At 46.2% G+C, this 23863-nt stretch overlaps 1 protein-coding gene across 1 annotated transcript in view; it reads left to right on the forward strand.

Annotated features, from left to right (window-relative positions):
* Window positions 1–23863, forward strand: part of LOC107111658 (neural-cadherin-like) — a 99283-nt gene that overhangs the window by 49573 nt on the left and 25847 nt on the right. The window contains exons 15-23 of the mRNA XM_015412663.1: window positions 1400–1543; window positions 6039–6322; window positions 7561–9175; window positions 10204–10297; window positions 12836–13020; window positions 15418–15647; window positions 17156–17433; window positions 17775–17989; window positions 22568–22695. Coding sequence (XP_015268149.1) covers window positions 1400–1543; window positions 6039–6322; window positions 7561–9175; window positions 10204–10297; window positions 12836–13020; window positions 15418–15647; window positions 17156–17433; window positions 17775–17989; window positions 22568–22695 — 3173 coding nt within the window. The remainder of the gene's footprint in view (window positions 1–1399; window positions 1544–6038; window positions 6323–7560; window positions 9176–10203; window positions 10298–12835; window positions 13021–15417; window positions 15648–17155; window positions 17434–17774; window positions 17990–22567; window positions 22696–23863) is intronic.

A 23863-nucleotide genomic window follows, 5' to 3' on the forward strand; every position in this document is an offset into this window, starting at 1 on the left:
CAGAAGAGCTCCGTCTTGCAGGCCCTGCGAAACTGTGCAAGGTCCTGCAGAGCCCGGATCTCCTCTGGGAGCTCATTCCACCAGGTAGGAGCCGCCACCGAAAAAGCCCTAGCCCTAGTCGCCGCTAGTCTGGCCTCTTTGGGACCTGGAACCACCAGGAGATGTTTAGTCCCGGACCGTAGTGCTCGTTGGGGAACATATGGGGAGAGGCGGTCCCGTAGGTATGTCGAACCCTGGCCATCTAGGGCTTCAAAGGTAAGAACCAGCACTTTGAAGCGAATCCGGTATGCTATCGACAGCCAGTGCAGTGCTTTCAGCACAGGCTGGATGTGTGCCCCCCTAGGAAGGCCCATCAACAGCCTGGCTGCACCAGCTGCAGCTTCCGGATTTGAAAGAAAGGCAGCCCCATGTAGAGAGCGTTACAATGGTCTAGCCTCAAGGTGACCGTCTCATGGATCACTGTGGCTAGGTTGTTGCGGTCGAGAAAGGGAACCAACTGCCGAGCCAGCTGAAGATGGTAGAAGGCCGCCCTGGCAGTGGCTGCTACCTGGGCCTCCATAGATAATGTGGAGTCCAGAAGCACCCCCAAACTCCTAACTTCCGACGCTGGCACCAAAGGCGCCCCCTCAAAGGTCGGGAGCGGGAGCCCCAACCCCAAACCACAGTGACTCAAACCCAGAACCTCCGTCTTTGCTGGGTTTAGCCTCAGCCGACTCAGTCGGAGTATGTAACTTCTTTCTAATTTTGAGAGAGAGCTATCTTTCTAGCATGGACTTCCATGCACTGAGCCCTGTATGCACAGGCCCTTGTTCCAGTGCAAGATCCAACGTGCAGAGGTTAGGTAAGCCTGGGAGCAGACATGATTCCATAATCCACCTGCTACCGTGCATAGGCTTGTACACAGAAGCATATCTGCGTAGGGCTTCTGAACTGCATAAACCATCTCATGGAGGAGTTGCACAGACCATCACGGTCCATAAAGATACTCTGCTACAGAAAAGGTCAAGACTCTCGAGGGAATCCGATTAGCAATTTGACTTGGCTCCGTTTTTAAAGGAGAAGTTAAAATTGGATTCTGTCGTCTTCAGGACAGAAAAGCTACGACACGACTATACAATTGTCATAATAGATGTCAGTTAACGCGCATGTTATCTGCTTAAGAAAATTGGATGTGACATTCATTTGATACCCAAGTGCTTTTTTCCCCTTTCCTTTTTTTTTTGAAGTAATGTAGGTATTATAAATTGTCCGCGACCCTAAGGGTTTTTCCTTTTTCTGTATCCTCTGTGATATTCGTCTTCATTTAATGTGCAGCTAGACAGTTTAAGGAATTGCAGCTGACAGAAGAAGCACGGCTGAGTGTTTTAATCTCTTGTCTCTCCCCCGCCCGTCTCTCCAGACACGGCCTACGTGCGTGTTTTTATCAGTGACGTGAACGACAACAAACCTGTCTTTACCCAGAGCGTCTACGAAGTTAATGTAGATGAAGACCGAGACGTGGGATCGACTGTCATTACCGTTGGTGCTAATGATGAAGACGAAGGTAAATCTCTGGAATTCCCTGTAGCAGCACCTGAAATATTAATGAGTTAATTTTTTTTTCAGGAGTGAGGAGATATACTTGAACAGCAGCGGGAAGGAAAATGTCTCATATGTCTCTCTACTTTTTTTTTAAAAAAAGCCTTCACTCTGTCTGAACTTGACAGGCTCTGAGGTTTATAAAGGGCCTGTGAGACTTATGCCAAATAACTCTATTTATGGAAGACTGTGCATTAGGCATAGTTCAGTTTGGGGGGGGGGTGAATGATGCTGTGTTTGTTATGCAGCACATCTCTTTCAAAAGGCAGCAGAGAGCTGGAAGCAGAGTAGTGAAAATGGGTTGTTGGAGAGGGCAGGATTCTCTAGCATTAACAGAGTGAACCTCACCCTAAATCCAAAGAGTAAGAGCTGGTAGAGGGGAAAGAGCATTCATGAACCGATAAGTTCCTAGTTCAGGGGCCCTCAACCTTTTTGAGCCTGTGGGCGCCTTTGGAAATCTGACACAGTGACGGGCACAGCCACGAAAATTGCCGCTGCGGGTGGCAGAGACATACGCACGCACACAGTGGAAGCCCAAATGGAGGGAGCAAGAGGAGTCATTTAGACACATGCGCTAGGAAATTGGAGTGAGAGAAAATAAAACCAGTACTGGGGTGGCAGCTGTTGTTGAAATGTTATTTTATTCTGCACAGCCACACAGAGCTCCAGTGGCCACTCAGGAACCCTACCTGGCTATGCTAGGGCTACCAAGCCGCGGCGGGGGATCCGTTCGTCGTCACAGGATCCCTGCCGCGGGGGGACAGCGATACACGCTGCACCGGCGTCGCCAGGATGTGACGCTACGCGTCGCTCTGGCAACGGGGCTGTTTGGAGTCCCGTTGCCAGAGCGACGTGTAGCGTCACATCCTGGTGACGCCGGTGCAGTGTGTATCGCTGTCCCCCCGCGGCAGGGATCCTGTGATGACGTATGAATCCCCCCCCCCGCGGCTTGGCAGCCCTTGGCTATGCCCATGTTTGGAGTCCTGGCCAGAAGTGCCAAGGTTCGCAGCAATCCCAAGAAAATGGTAGGCAAAATCCAGGTTTGCTTACAAAGAGCACTGGATCAGGTTCAAGGTTTTGGTTTTGACCTTTAGCAGTCAGGGACCTACGTACCTTCGGGACCACCTCTTCCAGTATGCCCCTGGAAGAGCAGTACACTCAGGAAATAAGGACTTGCTGGTGGTCCCCAGCCCGAGAGAAGTCCGACTGTCCTCGACCTGGGCCAGGACTTTCTCAGCCCTGTCCCCTGCCTGGTGGAACGCTCTGCCGGAAGATATCCATGCCCTGCGGGAGCAGTTACCTTTCCGCAGGACATGCAAGGCAGAGATGTTCCACCGGGCCTTCGGTTGAGGACAGCGACAGAACTTCTTTTGTCATTCTCATATAATTCCCCATCCCTTATTACCCCTCCCCCCAGGGGAGACTGGCGAGTTAGGGTTTCTCCGCCATCTTATATATTGTATATACACTTTTTTTATCCACTAGTATGTATTGGACTGTTTTAATTTAGTTTATATCGAGAATGTATACTATCCTGTTGTAAGCTGCCCTCAGCCCTACTTTGGGGAAGGGCGGCCTAGTAAATCCAAAGAAAGAAAGAAAGAAAGAAAGAAAGAAAGAAAGAAAGAAAGAAAGAAAGAAAGAAAGAAAGAAAGAAAGAAAGAAAGAAAGAAAGAAAGATCAGACTTACAGAAATAGCAGGCTAACTTCCATCCGCTGGGCCTCACACAGAGCGAAGCTAGCTGAAACCCGAGATGAGATAGATAACTAAAACTAAATATCTTATATCCCAGTTGCTGGCTACAAGTCAAGAATATTGTCATCAAAGTTACATCCCTAAACGCTGAGAATAGTCAAGCCATATCTTGCACCTGGTACCCAGTGGCGGAGGAGAACAAGTCAGCTTTCTTAGATAAGAACTTGGGAAAGTACTCATGAAAACAGGCAGAAGTGTTCTCTGGGGAGCAGCCTGCTGGCCATCCTCCCAGGCACTAGAGGTTAGGCACTAGCAAAAAAGTAAAAGGGCGTTACAGAGGCTATACAGTCCACTTTTTAGAAACACTTGTTGGGCACCAGGCAAGGTGTCAGTGGGCGCCGTGGTGATCATGGGCACCATGTCAGGGTCTCCTGTCCTAGTTTATATCTAGGCAGTGGGCACCACAGTTCCCTCTAAGCTGAGTTGGTGTGAGCCAGCTCACAGATTTTTAGCCTCCGGCTCACAGATTTCTGCCTCAGCTCAGGAAGGATGGCTCCAGAGCAAACTAATTTATGCAATAGCCAAATTGCTCACTCACAACTTTAATGCCAGTCGCTCACAAGTCAGGGTCTCCTGTCCTAGTTTATATCTAGGCAGTGGGCAGTGGCACCACAAGAAAAATGGCTGCCACAGGGTGGGTAGGACCAGCCACAAATGGACTATGTTGTGGGGACTAGTTCCTGTCATAATGTTTGGAAAAATTCCACAAAATATCGGGAAGTTCCAAACCAAGCATCTTCCTGTGGCGGAGGCAGCTGTTTCCAAATGGGTGCTCCCTGCAGACACAGTGGTGACACATTCCGGGTTCTTCTGAAGCACCTCCAGCCCCAGTGAGGTGGAGGAAAGCCAGGATTGGCTCTTTGCTTTGGGAAGAGATGGCTGGTCAAAGAAGCAAATGTATGACAGGACATCCACCGGTAGGTGCAGGGCTATTTTTGGGCAGGAACGCACAGGAACGGAGTTCCAGCTGGCTCCTGAGTTGGCCACACCCTGCAGGAGCTCATTAGCATAATAGGCCACACCCAACAGCAGAAACTCATTAGGATTGGCTACATTAGGGGTGTGTGGCCTAACATGCAAAGGAGTTCCTGCTACAAAAAAAGCCCTGGGTTTGGACAACAGAATAAGAAGGGAAAGGTGGGTGTGACTGGATGACCACACTTCTGGTAACATGGGGGTGTGGCCTAATGCGCTAATGAGCGGTGCTGTCAGGGTGTGGCCTAATATGCTAATGAGTGTCTGCTGTTGGGTGTGGCCTATTATGCTAATGAGTTCCTGCTGGGCTTTTTCTACAAAAAGAGCCCTGGGTGTCATGTTGCTCCGTGAGCACTGTGCTGGTTATCATTGCTTTGTAAGATTCCATTTTTGTCATAGCTTGAACACAGGAGAAAAAAGTGCTGTATTGTAAGCACTGATTCGGGGCTCATGTTTTACATGCAGTTTGAATTTTTGTCCATGGCAGCAAGGACAATCAGAAATATCGCACAGGGCTGAAAGAACAAGCTTGAAACAAAAGAGAAACCATAAATTGTTGGCGGAGTAATTAACACAGCAACGATGCACAACCCGATTAAAGAGTAGATAAAGGTTTATTTAGGAATTAACATGCATGATAGGAAAGAGGGGAGACAGAGCTAGGTTCCTAACGACATCTCTAGCTGAGAGAGAGGGTAAGACTGAGCGTGGCACTTCAGAGAAGAAGGGGGAAATTGCCCTGAGAGTGGCAATCTGGAGACAGACAAGGAATGACATTTAAAAGGAGAGAATCCTATCTAATTGTCTTCTTGCTGCCCCCTGCAGGGTCTTCTCCTCTACTTCTTTGTATGCCAGACATTGCCTTTTCCAACAAAAAGAGCTCATTTATACTGATTTACGTGCCTTGTTAGTTCATCAGCATCCTTCACTTTGTGTCTACCAAAGGCTTCCATTGTAAACTGCACTTATCTAGAAATTAGTGATGTTGAATTCACTAGGAGTTAACTAGTGAACATGTTCTGGGTTGACATTTAAGAAGGTCGTGGTCTCATTTTCAAAGTTGACCATGAGAAGATAGACAACATAATGCACTTTGAAATAAGATCTCCTTCATACGGGAGTTTCGGCAGTCCATTGTTTCTCTACCTTATACCAAGGCATGGGGTAGTATCAAAGAGCAGTTTATTGAAAGTACAGTAAATGGGGTGGGGCAGTTTTTAGAAGACAGCAGTGCCTGCTTTTGCTTCCTTCACTGAAGCTGCACCATGTGTCAACATTCTGTTGGTGGCACCTTTCTCTGGAACAGCTAGACTGTTTGTGAATATTCTGTGCCAGCAGAGTGGCTTCAGCCGAAAGCTTGGAGTGGGATGGGATGTAGGTGGAGAGCAGGGAGCAGTTTTTATTGTTTTTCATATAATATCTGTTTTTACAAGACCCTGTGTTAATGGCTTGCCTTTATTATTTAATTATAAGCTGTTGCCAAAAAAAAACAACCTTTGAGAAAGAAATGGAACATTAATAATTTGAACAGATGTTAATAAGGATAGAAATTCATTGGTGTGATTAATTCAGAGAATGGTGGTTAGAAGCAATAACAGGGATGATTAATAATGATCCTGTTTGGTATAAGTGATATGAAAGCTGGGTTTGAATGCTCTTCAGGAATGCTCAGGAGTGCCTAATAATCATAACTGCGATATTTTATGCAACACTTTTGTTGCATTTTCAGGTGCCAATGCAAAATTAAGATACCAGATAACAGCGGGGAACGCTGGAGGAGTGTTTGATGTCAAGCCAGAAACAGGAGTCATCTTCATTGCCCAGCCGCTGGATTATGAAGAACTGCAGCTGTATGAACTCCACCTCTTGGCTTCTGATGGGAAGTGGGAGGATTATGCCATTGTGATCGTTAACATTGTGAACAAAAACGATGAAGCGCCTGTTTTTGGTCTTAATGAGTATTACGGAAGTGTGATCGAGGAACTAGACGGTCTCCCGGTCTTTGTCCTTCAGGTACATTTGGGTATGCTCACCAAAAAACAAACTTAAGCATGATCATGCAACAAGGCCTCTTAGGGGTAGCCCTACTCCTTGCTGACATTTCCGGCGCAGCAGGTCATGGGAAGGCAAAGGAACCCCTGTCTCCCATTGGTGGGAGGTGGGGGGACGTATCAGTTTGGCCTCTTGTTTATTTCTAGCAGCCACAGTAGCCTAGGCTAGCCCAAGTCAGCAGAGCTTTCAATCTAAGCAAGACTGGCCATGGTTAGTACTTGGATGGGAGACCACCAAAGAAGACCAGAGTTGCTGTGCAGAGGAAGGCAACAGCAAACCACCTCTGCTCATCTCTTGCCTTGGAAACCCCATGACGGGTCTCAACAAATCAGTTGCAACTTGACGTCACTTTATCGTCATCATCTACTTCTGCCCGTTACTTCCTCTGAAGGAGTGGGGGATAAGCATGACTGTAGCCCTGTAGCCCGATGGGTTCCCAAGCACTGATTTGTGGTTGGGGGCCGAGCTGGTGCTTCTTCACTTGTCAGAAGGTGAAGCATAATGGAGGGAAAGCTTTAGGCTAGCTTGCAGTGGCACCAGTAACCTCTGCATCCCAGTGTGTCAGTGGTTTGTGACTGCTGGTTGCAGAGGACACTGGGGGCCCCTTCAATCATATTACGGGCACTAATAAATGAGGCAGCTCACAAACAATGCCACTTGTTGACACGGTGTCACAGTTGTGGTCAGTTTTTTAGAACAGGCAGTCAAGATCAATTTAGTTACATGGCTCACACGTCACTACGACGATTCCAGTAGACCTACCGAATTCAGTTTTGACAACATGTTTCGTGGAGGAAAAGTAAATTCAGGCTGTTTTGTGGAGGTATTGTAGCACAGATGGTTATCCTCTTGGATATGCTCATCAGTGTGTTCTGTACATAATGTGCATGGGCCATATCAGGGCTGGTAGATTCCATGTGAAACATACCGGTGTTGGCACTTCACAAGGGTGCTGCCGTCTGTTCTCCCTGGTGCAGTGTATACATCTGTTTCTACACTGTTGGAATGCAGCGAAAAGCAAGGGCCAACCACCTCGGCTCATCTGTTTCCTTGAAAACCCCAGGAGGCGGAAATTCATGGGGTCACCATGAGACGGTTGTGACTCGACAGCACACTTTACCTTAACATTGTTGAACATATCCTGAATATTTATATTCTGTGGTTACAGACTGTTTCATTTTTAATTTCACTCTCTCTAGGTTGCAGCAAACGATCCTGATAGTAGCCTGGATGGAGGCGACATAAGATACTCATTACATGGACACGGAGCAGACGATGTCTTTGCAATAGATGAGAACACTGGCAGCATCTATTCCCAGAAGATGTTAGATCGGGAAGAGAGAGCCCTTTGGAGATTTGTCGTGTTGGCAACTGATGAAGGAGGAGAAGGTCTTACTGGATTTGCAGATGTGGTTATAAATGTCTGGGATATAAATGATAATACCCCGATGTTCACTTGTATGCCCAGTGATTGCAATGGGAGTGTCTTTGAGAATTCCCCTGACAATACTTTGGTCATGGAGATGACAGCTATCGACCTGGATGACTCCAATGTAGGTCTCAACGCCATCCTGACTTACCGTCTACTTGAGAATGTGAAAAACGAGCTCGGTGAAGACTTGTTTGAAGTCAACTCTGCAACTGGCAACATATATGTAGCGGGAGGAATGTTGGACAGGGAGAAGGCCGAGAAATATTTCCTTACTGTTGAAGCCAAAGATGGAGGAGGTCTGGCTGGAACGGGTACCGCCACCATCTGGGTTGCGGATGTAAACGATCACATCCCTAGTTTCACACAGGATATTTGGCATGCCATAATCCCCGAAACCAGTGCTGTTGACTCGGAGGTTCTGGAAGTGGTGGCAGCCGATGGGGACAGTGGGGAAAATGCTGACTTAACATTCAGTATTATCGGGGGAGATCCAGAACAGAAATTTTACATTGAAAGCCGTAAAGGAGACCAGCGTGCGAGTATCAGGCTGAAAAAGAGTCTGGATTACGAGCAGCCCCATGAAAGACGTTATAACCTCACAATCAAAGTGGAGGACCTGGATTTTTACAGTGTTGCCTTTTGCTTGATCGAAGTTGAAGACTGCAATGACCACAGTCCCGTTTTCAGCTCTCAGTTTGTCCAGTTGAGCCCTTTCTTTGAAAACATACCCGTGGGCACTACCATCGCCACAGTAACAGCGGTCGATGAGGATTCAGGGTCAAATGGAAACATTCAGTATTCCATCAAGTTGGATTCAGATCCCACTGGGGAGTTTGCAGTAGACCAAAACGGTCATGTGACGGTGGCAAAAGTATTGGATCGGGAGGTCACCCAGGAATATAGTTTAATTGTACAGGCCTCCGATCAGGGTCTTCCTGCCCAAACCGGAAGTGTTACAATATTGATTGACTTACTAGATGTTAATGACAATGGTCCAGGGTTTGAGGCATTGTACATGCCTGTGGTCTGGGAAAATACACCGGGACCTCAGCTGGTGAATATGACCCCTGTATCTAGCTTGATTTGGGCTTTTGATCCGGACAGTGCCGACAATGGGTCACCATTTATGTTTTCCGTGCCGCCAGATTATCAGCACACTTTGGATTTCTCTGTGACTGACAATGGAAATGATACAGCAACGGTTACTGCTCTGAGGTCCTTTGATAGAGAGAAGCAGAAGGTTTTCTATCTGCCCATTATTATAACTGATAGCGGGAGTCCGTCAGTGAGCTCTACAAACACGTTGACTATCACTATCGGTGATGAAAACGACAACAGTCATGAAGCTGGCCATAAGGAAATCCTTGTTTACATGCACAGAGGTAGGTAATGCGTAGACTCTGGGTATACTGGGACTATAGAGAGACAGTGTAGTGTGCCGTGGTGGTTTCAGTGTCAGACTAGGTTCTGGGAGATCACTCTGCAAAGCCTGAACGAGCTCTCTGGTGGTGCAGGGGGTGGTATGGGGGCTGTGGAAGATTGAGGGAAGGAAAATGGTGCTGGTGTGGACAGGACCTACGGAAAAATTCACTTTCCCATCCACATAGCTTGCAAAGCTTTGGCTGCGATCTTTCCCCCCAAAAATCATACATTGTACCAAACCAAGTTTTGGAATGATGGCAAGAAAGTGGGGGAAAACACAGAAACAGGATAATTAGGGACCGGTGGGGCGATGGCTACAACAAACTCTTACTCTGGTGTGGATGCCAGGCCAAATGAGAACTTTTGTGTGATGGTAATGATTTGTCACAATTAGATATGTGACTGGTAGATGGTGTTCTCCAATCTGAGAGCAATCCAAGTTCTTGGGAACTGCAGATTTATCTTCGCAGGAGTCCTGCTGTTCCAAGCAACACTGTCTTTGGGAGCTGAGCAGGTGTTATTTGCTCAGTGCCCAGAATGCCCAGGTGTTTCTTGGGACTTGTAGGCACTGCTCCAGGGGATCCAATGACAACTGGCACAGTGGTCACCTTCTTCTCCCAGAGACGGTCTATTCATTATTGTTGTCATTATCAGCATCAGCATCATCATCAATAATAAGAACCATGTTTTCTTATCTGTGTTTATTCGCCATCAGAGTTGGGGTTAACTTGGAACCAAAATGTTTTTTTAAAGAAGAGTGTGCTCAGTCCCTGCACGTCACATTTGTAGTCTAGCCCTGTTGCTGCACTTACATGAAAGATCAGACTATATGCTATTGCATTACTTGAAATGTCTTGGATCATAACCTTCCTGAAAGCCAGGCGGCAATAAAAATGATAAAATGCGGCAATAAATGCTGGGAAATAGAAAGTTCGTTGAAGGGTGGGGGGAAAAATTAATGCAGATTTATTATAATTTATCTCAACAGGAAAATGGTCAACAACAGTGCTTGGGGAAGTGTTTGCACCGGACCCGGATGACTGGGACAATAAAACATTTGTCTCTGAAGGAAAAATGCACAAGTGAGGATTGTATTTGTGTCAAGCTCAGTAATATTTAATATTTATGCTCCTGTAATTATTTTCTTATGCTTCTTTGTGTGTGTGTTAGAGGCGTAAAGCTGGGATTATTGTTTCGCACAGTCTCTTAAACTTGCATTTCGCATTTGGCGTTTGTTGGGAACAGTGGTGATCCATTGCTGTGCCGCCACAAACACATCATCATCATTATTATTATTTGCCAGTGAACACTTGGGTGGTGAAGTTGAGTATCTGGCTTGCTGTTACCACAGCTGTGAACTAGCACTGCTATTAGGAAAGCAGTCCAACAGTGGCTTCACATTTCATTTGAGTGCCATGGTGTTTCCCTTTGGTAAAGTGGCATGACGGATGAATGTCCGTAAACACTTGAGTACATGGCTTGGGGAGCCATAGCCCAGTGATCCCTAACGTGGTGCCTGTTGGGTACCACGGTGTCTGCCCTATCTAAAGATAAATAACTAAATGAAAAAATTAGTGACCGCATGCTTCTTCCCCAAAGCACCTCAAAACAAAGAGCCATTTCCGACTTTCCTCCACCTCATTGGAGCGGCAAGTGCTGCAGAAGAGTTCAGGAGGCATCACCTTTGTGTCTGCAGGGGGCACCCTTTTGCAAACAGCTGCCTCAGCGACTGGATGCTCCCTTTGGAACTGCCCGCCATTTTGGAGCACCTCGCAGCATCTTTGTGATTGGACCCCGCACCCGTGGCATCCATTTTTGATTGGTCCCAAACTACTGCCTGCTCTCAAAATTCCAGTAGAGCCCTCTAGGTCATCAAGGATGGGGGGACCTCTGCTGTAGCCCAATCAAGAAACACAGGCCCAGGCATTCAGGTGTTAGCAGCACAACGGTGCTGTTCATAGGGACGTTGTCCTGCACTCTGTGGGCTCAGAACAGGAATCTCATTGCAGTGTTCTCCGTTGACGTGCAGTGTCACAGCTCTGAGTTTGAAAGCTCCAGTGCATACCCAAAGTTAGGAACTCCTCCTCCTCCTCCCCTCTGCCCATCCCCAGTTTATCTGACTTCTGCAGCTACCTTTTGTGCTCCAGCTGGTTAGAAGTAGCTGAAAAGCAGGACAAAAGAGTCTGCCTTTCCTGGCTCCTGAAAGCTGTTCTGACAGCATCTGGGATACCGGGTGCACCCCGGGAAATGTAGCTCCTCTCCCAAAGTGCTAGACATCCATTTGGTCTAGCCTTCATGACATGATTTGAGAACTGGAAGGCTCAGGGTTGAGCTTGGAATGGAAAGGTGATTTCTTAGGGTCCCCCCCCCCTTTTGACAAAATAACTCTTGTTTAACCAAACTGAGCCCAGGGTCGTTTGGCCATCTTTTTGTACTTGTGAGTCTCTGCTGTGGTCTGCCAATGTAACGCCATGTCCTCGTGGCAAACACAATTGCTGCGTAAAGCCCCGAAGCCACTGTCACTCAAAGACAAACAAGAATGGCTGGATGTATGTGAGTAAAACATCTTGAAGGTGGTTGTGTTATGTTTGGGAGACCGGGAATGCAAAATTTATGGAGGCTTTTCCAGTGAAAGACAGCATATACGATACCAGATCATGTATTATTCCTATATACTCCACTGAGATTTGTCATGAAGATATAACTTCTTCCCTGGTAGCGTTACTCCCCGAGAAAACATTAGCATTGTTGTGGGGAGAGGATTTTCCTTTTTCTGAAAGTCACTTTTTAGATATAACCCTTGATTCCTCTTAGTCTCTTTTTTTTTCCTCTTAAAAGAGGGATTTCTTTTTCATTTATCTGCGAAGAGAAATCAATGCACCCTTTTGTAACTTCAGCCTTTGCAGTTGTTTAATGTTATACACCACAGGGAGGTGCCCTGGCAGGAGGATAGGAAGGTTTGGGAAGACATTTCCTGCCTCTGAGCATCTACAGAGTGAAAATCCAGGTTTTTTTTTCAGAACCTCCTTTCCTGCCCCTCTTCTCTTTCAACTTCTCTTTGATCTTCAGATTCCTTAAAAGTGGGAAAGAAATGGATAGGTAGATTTCAGGGGGGAAATGAGTAACAATGGCGGCTGGCCCTTAGTCAGCTGTGGAGAGAAAATGGGAATGAAGCAGAATGCAGCGAACACCGTTGCGTTTTAATCTTTCTTGCATGTTAATGAGACCTTGTGACTGGAAAAGTGTCCTCTGTCAGTCTGGTGCATTTTAATCCCATCCTTCTGGTGAACTCAGTGTACAGGGGTCTCTCTTGTTTTGTCCTCATAACAGGAGGCCTGTGAGTTTGATTAAGCTGTGTGAGAGACTGACTGGTCCGCGGTCACCCAGCAAGCTTCATGGAAGCGTGGTTGTGTGACCCCAGATATCCTAACCCAGCACCATGACCATTACAGCACACTGGCTCTCAAGGATATTATCCTAAGATGTTCTAGCAAAAAAAGATTTGACACGTGCTGAAATATAACCTCTGTTTTTTGGGGGTGAAGCATTTCGTTCACGAGGCTTTTATTGATTTGCTGTGTATGTGTGTGTGTGCGTGCGTGTTTGCATCACGCTTCTAGATCTTTCAGGCTGAATCAAAGGACTGGCTCTCTGGTAATGGTGGATAATGCTCCTCAGGGAACATATGAGATGAAAATCAGGGTGTCAGATGGAATCTGGCCTGACGTTACGGCAACTGTGCAGATACATGTCAAAGAGCTGGGGAATGAAGCCATTCGGAATTCAGCCACGGTACGCCTGGCAGGTTAGTTTCACTCGTCAGTTCTGCTCGATGGTTGCTCTATACTTGGAGGACTCTTAACTTTAAGAGGTATTACCAAGACTCTGCAGCTGTGCTGTTTGGCATAGATTTCCTTAAATTGCCTGGTCTTCCCTTTTCTAGTGTGGGGTTTTTGGTTTTGCTGAATTTATAAATAGTTATCGTTTAGGGCCTCTTTTTGGGTCATGATGTGAATAGGAGTATGGAATGAGGCTAAGAGCAAGTAGGAAGCAGTGTTTCTGTTGGGACAGGACCTCTCTGCACGCGAGTGTGCGCTCGTGCACGCACACACACAATGTGTAGAAATCTGGAGCAAGTGATGCACTGTATTCTTGGTGCTTGGGGAGGGCAACAGTGGGAGGGCTTCTAGTGTCCTGGCCCCACTGCTGGACATCCTGATCGCACCTGGTATTTTTGGCCACTGTGTGACAGTGTTGGACTGGCTTGATCCAACATTGGCTTCTCTTGTGTCCTCTTATGTTCTCAAGGTGAAGGCTTCGGCTGACGACTTCTATTGGGGCTGAGTGCAGAACATTCTACGTTCTGGAAGACTTATTTGTAGTATCTCTGTATTCCAAGTACTTAGTGGGATTTACCCATGTGTACATTTTTTAAAGCTTTGTAGCTGTGATGAACTTTACAAACCTTTTTTTTTAAAAAAATGCTGAAATGTTGAAGATGGTCCCTGGGCTTCATATTTCTGTGATTTGCAGCAGAATGGAATGGAGGCGGCTCAGCATTGCTGGAAAATGTAATGAAAGATTTTCTGCTATTATTGGGCCATTTCACACATTTTTTTTAATGGTGTATACCTAAGATTATACAGGACGATGTCAAAAAATATAATGTGAATGAGACCATGTTTGCTAGCCAGTGTATTATGTACGGATGCTTGACAGGGAACCAGGATTGACCAGTCAGCAGTAGCATTTAGTGTTGGCATGGTGGTGGATCTGCTTAAGTCCGCTGCCTGTGAGGGGGTCACATTAAATACCTACCAGAGACCCTTCACCCTTCTGCTCCCATGAAGAAAGGGAGATTTCCCCTGAGGCTTCTCTTGGACCTCTCTTCCTTGTTGGGAGAGGCACCCCGTGGGCAGAGAGTGTACCTCTTTCAGGCTACATTTAACTTGATCATGGGATTCACAGCTTAAACTCCCTCCTCCCCCACAGAAGCTACACTTGAAAGATTCATGATGGAATTCATTCTCTGCCTTAACTCCCTTCCCCAATAATCTTCCTTAAGTAGGATTCCTGGTATGATTTCCTTTCACATGTCTGAAGAAGTGAGCTGTGGCTTCTGAAAGCTCATATTGAAATAAATGAAACAAAGTTCAAGTCCAGCGGCACCTTTAAGACCAACAAAGTTTTATTCAAGGTATAAGCTTTCCTGTGCATGCGCACTTCTTCAGATAAATTGAAGTGGAAGTTACCAGTCCATACATATAGGTAGAGGCTATGGACTGGTAACTTCCATTTCAATGTATCTGAAGAAGTGTACATGACCATGAAAACTTATATCTTAAATTTTAAAAAATTGGTCTTAAAGGTGCCACTGGACTCAAATTTTGTTCTGTTGCTTCAGACCAACATGGCTACCTCACCTGAATCTACTGGAATAAATGCTAGTCTTCAGGGCATGACTGGGCACCTGTTCTATTTTGCTACAGTTAACTTTGCCAGTGTTGACGGGGCTTAAAGGAGTTAAGGAGAAGAGAAGCTCCAGTCCTCCTGCAGAAGGGGTTTTATGTACACATGGGACACAAGAGTGTGTTGGGTGCTTTGTAGAGGATGCCCCTGTGGAGCGTCTTTTCTAGTCCTCCCCGCAACTGGAGTCAACCCTGTTGGCCGTGGCTGCTTGCTGAGTATATAGGTAAAGGTAAAAGTTCCCTTGCTCGAAAGCCCGTCGAATCCGACTCTAGGGTTGCAGTGCACATCTCCGTTTCAAAGCCGAAGAGCCAGCGCTGTCCGAAGACGTTTCCGTGGTCATGTGGCTGGCATGACTAAACACCAAGGCGCACGGAATGCTGTATATAGTTGGGGGTAAAACGGTATGGCCCTGGCAAGCCTGATCTTGTCAGATCATGGGAGTTAAGCGGGGTCGTCCCTGGTAGTTACTTGGAAGCGAAACTCCCAAGGAAGTCCAGGGTTTCTGTGCCAAGGCTATCAATGGCAAGCCCACCTGTATTTGCCTATTGCCTTGAAAACCCTATGGGGCCACCTTAAGTCAGCTGTGACTTGGTGGTGCTCTCCACTACCAAAATGCCATGAAAGTGTGAAATGGCCCCTTTCGTTAAGTTTGAGTGAAAGCGGTTAATGGCATGGCTCTCAAGACACTCATGGCGATTGTTGCTCTTTTTCTTGAAACATTTCTCCGTATCAGACATGACTGCAGAAGAGTTCATCAGGAAAGACGAGCTTGAAGAAAGCAGACGCGACAAGCTGAAGGACCTGCTAGCCGGAATCCTCTCGGTCCCTCGTGATGACGTCCTTGTATTTAGTGTGATGGATGTGGATGGGAGACAGACAGACGTGCGGCTGGCTGTTCATGATGGGTCTTCCTATTACAGGCCAGAGAAACTGCACGGCCAGATGGCTGCTTTTAAAAATAAGGTGAGGATGCGCCTTTGCTGTCGAATCGGGTTGGTGTCGATATTGGTTACGTACAAGTACGTTCAAGGATTCAACATGCAACTACTTTTATCCAGAGAAATCTTAACTGAAGTCAGTGGATTGTTTAGGATTAGGGCAGACGTTGTGTGGATTGCAGTCTTGTGAAGCGTAGAAAATAGAGTTTTTAGGGATGTACAGTCTTTCCCTTTCTTCTGGGACAGTTATTTGAGACAGGAGGTTGGGTAGTAGGGAAGGACTTAAGTGGGTTTTGCTTATAGACTCCAGGGCTGACTGAACATCCATTTTGGCTTCAGGGAAGAATATCTGTCCCCCTGTGACTGCAGGCTTAGAGATTCTTCAAGGCTTCTCCCTTCCCTCGCCAAGTACAGCTCCCCCCCCCCCTTTCCTTGAGTCTTCTTGAGAGCTGTCTGGTTTTGGAAATGATTTCTTGCAGAACGTTTGCTCTTTGCTTGGTGTCATGCTGCATTTGCAATGTACAAGTTGCACGCAGAAGCCTAGGAGCAGAGGCTATATGGGAGAAGTGTGCTGAACAATGTAGGATGGTGTCTTTCGTGTTTGCAGGGCAGGTCAAAGCATGAAATATCTGGTGCCTTAATGTGATCGAAATCAGACTAGTGCCTTTTCAGCACAGTCCTATGTAGGGTTATATCCTTCTAAGTCCATTAACTTCAGTAGATTTAGAAGGGTGTAACTCTGTTTAGGGTTACACTATTTATTAGGACCAACCGGTTTGAAGCCAAACATTGTGCAAGCTGTCAATTTTGTGTCATTCTGCTCCTAATAAAAAGTTATTGTACAGATTTTGCTCTCTTTTGGCGATTGTGCACGGACCAGTGTGGCTGTACAGCTTTTTTCTGCCTTCATGCGATGCCATTGGGAACGGTGGCATCTGATTTGCTGCCGTTGGCTGCCTCCATACATCATTGGATATTATGCTATCAAAACACCGTAGCAATCATTCCCAAAGGGAGTTTCCAGGGTAGGCAGGACAATCCAATTGCAAATAATTACTGTGGCATCATTAATCTTTTGCCACGTGGACTTTTAAATAAAGGGAGCTGTATTGGATTATTATTTTTTTGCATACTACGTAGTTAAAATGCCTTCTAGTCATGATGGATATCTGCTCTCTGCCCTACTAGAGGCAGAGTGCCTCTTCATACCAGTTGCTGAGGAGAATGGGTGGGAGGATGCTGTTGCAGTCCTCATGCTTGTGGGCTTCCTGGAGGCAGTTGGTTGGCCGCTGTGTGAACAAAATGCGGGACTTGATGGGCCTTTGGTATGACCCAACGTGGCTCTTCTTATGTTCTCCTCTGCACCACATCAGGAAATCTGGGTAAGATATTAAACGAGGGTCGGTATTGCTCACTGTAATAGACCTCAACATCAACGAGAACTTAAGACAAGTAGAGAACAGGTTGGGAAGCTTGAAAGGTCCTTGCTAAGGAGTGTTCGGGCTGCTTTGCCCAACTGCATTTCCCCTCTAGATCCAGTTGGCTTTAGGAGTCAACATCTCTCAGATTGATGTGGATGAATGCCACAAGACAGACTGTAGCGGGAGCGGCGGCTGTGCCAACTACATCACGGTGAGTGACATCCCCACAGTGACGGACGCAGGAAGTGTCTCGCTTGTCTCCATGACAACCAGCGTCCACGCTATCTGCACGTGCGCAGCCAGAGAGAGAGTTCATCGGTCGTGTAGCTCCTACGCCCACAGCCCTTGTCTCAACGGAGGGACTTGCATTGACATGCTGCACGGTTACAGGTGAGGAAGACTTACCTACGGTTCATAAGTTTCCTCTTTCCGTTCCAGCTATCATGCCATCAAATAAAGTGATACATGCGCATGTCTGAAGAGGTTCAGTTTTCATTGCATGTAAAAGTTTGTTTTTAATTAATTAATTTATTTATTTTATTTATTTTTTAAATTTATATCCCGCCCTCCCCAAAGGCTCAGGGCGGCTCACAAGGGGCATAAATGCCGAAGTTAAAACAATAAAACAACACAAAACAGTATAAAATACAGTAAATACAATTCACTAAAATTCCTTCCACGGTGCTCCAAGGATATTTAACTGTTTTGTTCTCTTCCATGTTTTGTTTTAGGTGCCAGTGTTTGACTTCATTCCACGGACCGGATTGCCAGCAGACTAAACACAGTTTCCATGGAAATGGCTATGCGTGGTTCCGTCCCATCAGGCCTTGTTTTGAGAACTTCCTCGCCCTGGAGTTTGTTACCGATGTTCCAAATGGGCTTCTGCTGTACAATGGTCCTTTGTCAGAGATAGGGCCTGGGAATTCAGAGCACTTCATTGCAATAGGTATTGTATAAGCCGAACATGATATTACCAGCTTTTTTACTGGGGTGGAGGACAGGGGCAGGTATTGGTTGGTAAGCCAAATGGTGTTGTCCATTATTGTAGCTCTTTTGTTCATTCAGGCAGCCATCGGCATGTTCACATCGGCATGTTATCAGGATTCTTTTATTGTAGCTCTTTTGTTCATTCAGGCATGTTTACATCGGCATGTTATCAGGATTCTTGCATTGACAGAGATAATCTCAAGGGTGAAAGCAGACAGGGTACCAGAACCAAACCTAGGAGGTTGGTAGCTCTGCACCATTCTTCTACCCATCTGGATCTTTTTCTGAAGAACTGAGGATTGGGAGACTATCATACATTACTCAGAACCTCAGCTCCCATATAAGAATGGAAGAAACAGAGCAAATACATAGCATTCCTTGGTTGCGATGATATATTTTGAAGACGTGTGCATGCCGAGATGTTCATTCATGCCAGTGGAGGGACTTGAGCTGTGTATGTTTCATTAGGTGTATATGGCTGGGATCTCTTTACTGAAATGGAAAACTCTTATAGAGATGAGACCTTGGGGTGCATGTCTGCAAAATATTCCAATGTTTAGGGAGCCAGAGATTGAGTTTTGAGTCTACATGTTCCTCCTCTGCTATGGGCTGAATGACTACACCGGGAGTCCCAAACCTTTTTGAGCCTGCAGGTACCTTTGGAATTTTGAGAGGCGGTGTTGAGGGCTGACCCAAAAGGGCTGCTGGAGGAGGTGGAGCCAAATGGAAATACCTCCCTTTTCACACCTTCTGGGAAGAAGGAAAACCTGAGCGGGGAGGGTGGGGTGGTGGTGGAACCACACACTGACTAAGGAAAGCCCAGGTGCTTACCAGTCCTATGGATCCTCTGATACATAACCCTTTCACTTGAATAAGGACAGTCAGTAACAAGTCCTGCTTTACAGTGGCCCCACCAATTATTTTGAAAAGCTTGGTTCTGCCAAGGGAGGTACAGATGGGTGTTGTGGCCCTTGGGTACCACATTGGAGAACCCTGGACTACCCATTTCCCATCTTTATATTTAGCTACTCTTATTGTCTCTTAGCTGCTGTCTCAGCACTGCTCCTTAGCAGAAACAAAATAAAATTTTCAAGCTCATAATAAAGGAGTTGAGAGAACTAGTGTCATTCTTCCTCACCTTTTGCATAATTTCTTCTGAGTGCAGACTTTACTTTGCTTAGCTGCAGAAATAAAAGGAAAGGAACACATGAAGTTGATTTATATGGAGCCAGAGGATTGACTCCTCTAGCACTGTATGGCCTTACGCAGATGGGCATCAGCTATTGCAGGTCTCAGGCAGACAAAGATCTGGTACTTGAGATCCTACAACCAGAGGTGTTGGGGGTTAAAGTTGGGGCCCTCTGCATGCCAAAGTCTGTGATGTGCCCCCAGAGTCACGCCATGTCCCTTCTCTTGGATATAGGGTTTGAGAATATAATAGCTTGCTTAAGAACACATCATGAGTTGTTGTTGTTGTTGTTATTATTATTATTATTATTATTAATAATAATAATAACAACAACAACAACAACAATAGCAGCAACAACAACACCTCGTGATGTGTTCTTAAGCAAGAACATTTAAAATCACAATAAAACCTTCCAATAATACGGTGCTATACCTATATTAATCATCCAAGATGGGGACAACCATCTTCATGGCAGAGTTGAACTTCTGGACTTCCTAGGCCACAGTACTGTACCCGCTCTTAGCCACTGTGTTTCTCCGGTTCTCTAAAGTATAGACCTACATTAAAGTTTTGGGTGGTGGGTTTTTTTTTTTTTTTTTGCAAAATCCATGCTATATAATTTTTACATAATTAAAATGTATTTTTATATGTGCTGTATTCTCTTGGGCTGTTTCTGAAGAGTGAAATAATTTTTGTAATTCACATGGACAGAGTTGTGAAAAATTTGCATTCTTCAGCCTTGGATTTGCATAACGTACCCTTATTACCAGGATTCCCTTGATACAGAGTTTGGATTTTTCTCAGTGCCAAACTGGGCATTGTTAGCCTGGAAGGGTACCAGTGTAGGACCTTATTCTCACTGTTAATGGTAGTGATTTTAAAAAAAAGAAAAGAATGGACAGCAAATGTGCATCATATTCTTGGTGGGTAGCTTTGGTGCCTTCCGGTTGGAGTGTCTTGGGTCCTTCTCAGAGCTGGTATAATCAAAGAGAAAACAAAGCAGCCGGTTCCATCAAAAGGATCCCACTGGGAAGCATCTATTGCTTCAAGTTTTTCAAATACTTTGGAGGCAGGTATTACATGATTAATGAAGTCCTACTTGCATGTTATTTTTATGTGGCTCAGTGAAAACAGAAAATTGTCTTCTAAAAAGCTTTTCTCTCCCCAGGCTGTCTTCCCTGAACACTCCCCCAAAAAGTGCTTTAAAAAGAAAAGAGAAAAACTATTTTGAGTTGTTGAATTGAGTGTAATTCCACTGTATTAATACAGGATAAACCGAACGAAAGAAATTACTGTTGCAGAGTTGCTTCCTTTTATTTCCAGCACATTGTGATATAAAATGTGTAGGTTTGTGATGGAATTTAATTTTACATTGGATCGAATCACCTGTCTATCTGAGCTTCGGGACCCATTGGTGAAGACTTCCTGCAGGAAATTAGGTTGGATGGGTTAGGTCAACAGTGACTGGTGGAAGGACCCTTGCAGCTGTTGCCCACAGTCTCTTTCCCCAGGAAGTGGAATTAGAATTATGTGATGTCATTTCCAGTGAGAAACCTGCAAGGTCAGCAAACAGGCCACAGAGGCCAAGGCCTTCCCAGACGTGGCCTCCTAGCACTGGGTGTCAGAGGTTTACTGCCTCTGGATGTGGAGGTTCCCTTTACTCGTCTTTTACTCACCATTGATGGACCTCTCCTCCAAGAATCTGTCTAACCCACTTCTGAAGCCTTCTGTGTCCGTGGCTGTTACTGCTTCCACTGGCAGTAAACTCCACAGCTTGGTTGCTGACTGACTGGAAAACAGGAACTTTCTCACCACGGCTTAAAGTATCTAGCGGCAATAGTGAGAACTGGCCTTGGGGAAGAGGAGCTGAAGGGCATCTTCTGAGGTGAACTTCCGCCCAAGCCCCTTAAGGCCGTCTGCCTTCAGGCTAGCACAGCCCGTGGTGGTTTTAGAGAGGAACAGGTTAGTATGACTTGAGCATCTTGTTGCTAGGGAATGAGTGCAACAGAAGTCCTTGACAGCGGCCCGAGGACCAAAATGGAGAACAGAACGAGCTCACATTGCTTGCTTCCTTAATCTGTCATGAGGGCTGGAGCACTGTGTTCAAGCTGGAAAGTGCTAGAAGTCGGTTTCTCCAAACTTGGCTCCAGGGAGTTAGTTCTGTGGACAGCCATCACCGTCAGAGTGACCCAGGGCTATTTTTGGGCAGGAACGCACAGGAACGGAGTTGCGGCTGGCTTCCGAGTTAGCCACGCCTACAGCCGAAACCTCTGCGTGTGTGTGGCTACAGAGGGAAGGCTTGGAGAGCGACACACACACCCCGGCGATTCTGAGGCAGGTGGGCCAGGAGGGGCCTGGAAGTCCAAGGCCTGACTTGCGGGGCACCCAGGCAAGCCAAGGGAAGGCAGTTTAAACTACCTTCCCTTCCCTTCAAGGGTTGGCTTGCCCGTGCTCCCCACAGCCGCGAGGCGCCCGGGCATGCCAAGGGAAGGCATGGGGGTGTGGCCTAATATGTTAATTAGCTGCACCGTCAGGGGTGTGGTCTAATATGCTAATTAGTTTCTGCTGTTGGGTGTGGCCTATTATGCTAATGAGTTCCTGCTGGGCTTTTTCTACAAAAAAAGCCCTGTCAGAGTCTCTTTGATTGAGTTGGTAAGCTAGGAGCAGCCGAGTCAGCTGCTGAAGTCCTGCTGCCGCCACTCCTTTATGCAAGTGCTCCCTGGCTGTAACAAGCAGGGGCACTGCAGGTGTCTCCAGAATTGGCTCCATGGAACTGATGAGCATGGGTGGAGATGGCAGGGAACAAGGAGGGGAGATTGTCTCTGTTCTTCCTCTCCTCTTCCATCCCTTCTTCTCCAGAGTTCTACATCGGTCCTGGTTTGTATCGTATGTTGTGATATTTATGTATGTATTTATGTAGCATATTAATATTCAGGTTTTCTCTCAGGGGGGACCCAAAGTGCACACTAACAATGCACACAGAAAAAATAACAAACCAAACAAGAAAAGGAGGGGGAGGCTTCCAATGATTCAACAGCTCTTCTCTCTCCACTGGCTGACCAGAAGCCCAGGTCCGAGGCCGGCCTAATGCAAAGAGCCCTTTGACTCACACCTCTGGGGGCACCCTGGCCTCTGTGCAGAGAGGGAGACAAACTCTGTGAGATCTTACTCAGCTGTGTGAACTAACAGGCTCTTTCCTGATTCCTTCCTTGCCACTTATATCATTTGGCATAGAATGTTCACCCTCCTTTTTTTGTGTAGAACTGGACCAAGGTGCTCAAGTTTGGATGAGAGGTGGTCATAAAACAATGTCTAACTCTGTACTTTTTCTTTCACAATCATCTCTAGAAGTTTCCTGTGGCATTCCAGTCCTGAAATTAAACTATGGCTTGGGCCCGGTGGAGTTGCATCTGCCTAGCTATGTGAATGTTTCAGACAAGAAGTGGCATCGCCTTGAAGTGAGAAGCAGCAGGCAGGTCAGTTGCCTCCGGTGTGCATGCCACGGTTTTGTCTCGTGGTGCCCGCTTTGCCCAACCCGCTTTTACCACAGCAGGAGGATGAGGCAGAATCCTAGAGTCGGAAGGGACCTCCAGGTCATCTAGTCCAACCCCCCAGTGTTCCCTCTAAGCTGAGTTAGTCTGAGCTAGCTCAGTTTTTTAGCCTCGGGCTCACACATTTTTGTTTCGCTCAGGAAGGATGGCTCCAGAGCAAACTAATCTATGCAGCAGCCAAATCACTCGCTCGCAACTTTAATGCCAGTAGCTCACAAAGTAGAATTTTTGCTCACAAGACTCCATAGCTTAGAGGGAGTATTGTTCCCCCCCCCATATTTGCTTTCTAAGGCCTTCCTGAAAGCCTCCCTAGAGAAAGGAACCCCAGAGGGCAGAGCAACCCCAGTCTCGCTCTCGGAACCCCCTGGAAGCTGACAGGTTCCTTGACACAAACAGTTGTGCTATTACTCACGGTTTACATGTGACGATTGGGAAGGGGACAGGGAGTGATGATATACTGTGTACTTTGTTAATTGGACTGTTCATTGTATGGCACCTGCTGTTATTGTTGTCCGATGCCGTATTCCAGTTTTATTACTTTGCTGATGGTATGTATTATGCTGCTTCTCATTGCATTATTCTCCAAGTCTTGTAATCCACCCTGCGTCTCAGTGAGGAAAGGCAGGCTGTAAATGAAGTTAGTAAATGAACTGGAACAACCTGAAAATGTTTTGTGGATACGTGCGGACTGAATGTGTTTATTTTATATCCATTTACTTGCTTCATTTATACCTCACTTTTCTCCCCGGTGGGGACCTAAAAGCATTTTGCACCATTGCCCTCTCTGCCATTTTATCCTCAAAGCAGCCCTGTGGGGTGCATAAATGTGCTGTTTATGAACAGCTGGTTATACTCTCAATAAACTTGATACCCATTGGGGATGAAATGAATAGGTCAAGGAGGATGTATTTGTGAAGATGTTCTCTTTTTTTACTGGCTTAACTGGGGTGGCTTTCTGTCGTGAAGCAACAACCTATTTTTTGTGAACTGCCTTGAACAACGAGGAAAAAATGACTTAGAAATATAGTAAACTAAAAAGAAAGAAGCTCGTTACCCTGGCTCCCCCATAATATCATACAAAACTATGGAATTC

Source organism: Gekko japonicus, unplaced genomic scaffold (assembly GCF_001447785.1).
Source record: "Gekko japonicus isolate JY-2015 unplaced genomic scaffold, Gekko_japonicus_V1.1 scaffold287, whole genome shotgun sequence".
NCBI classification, from domain to species: domain Eukaryota; kingdom Metazoa; phylum Chordata; class Lepidosauria; order Squamata; family Gekkonidae; genus Gekko; species Gekko japonicus.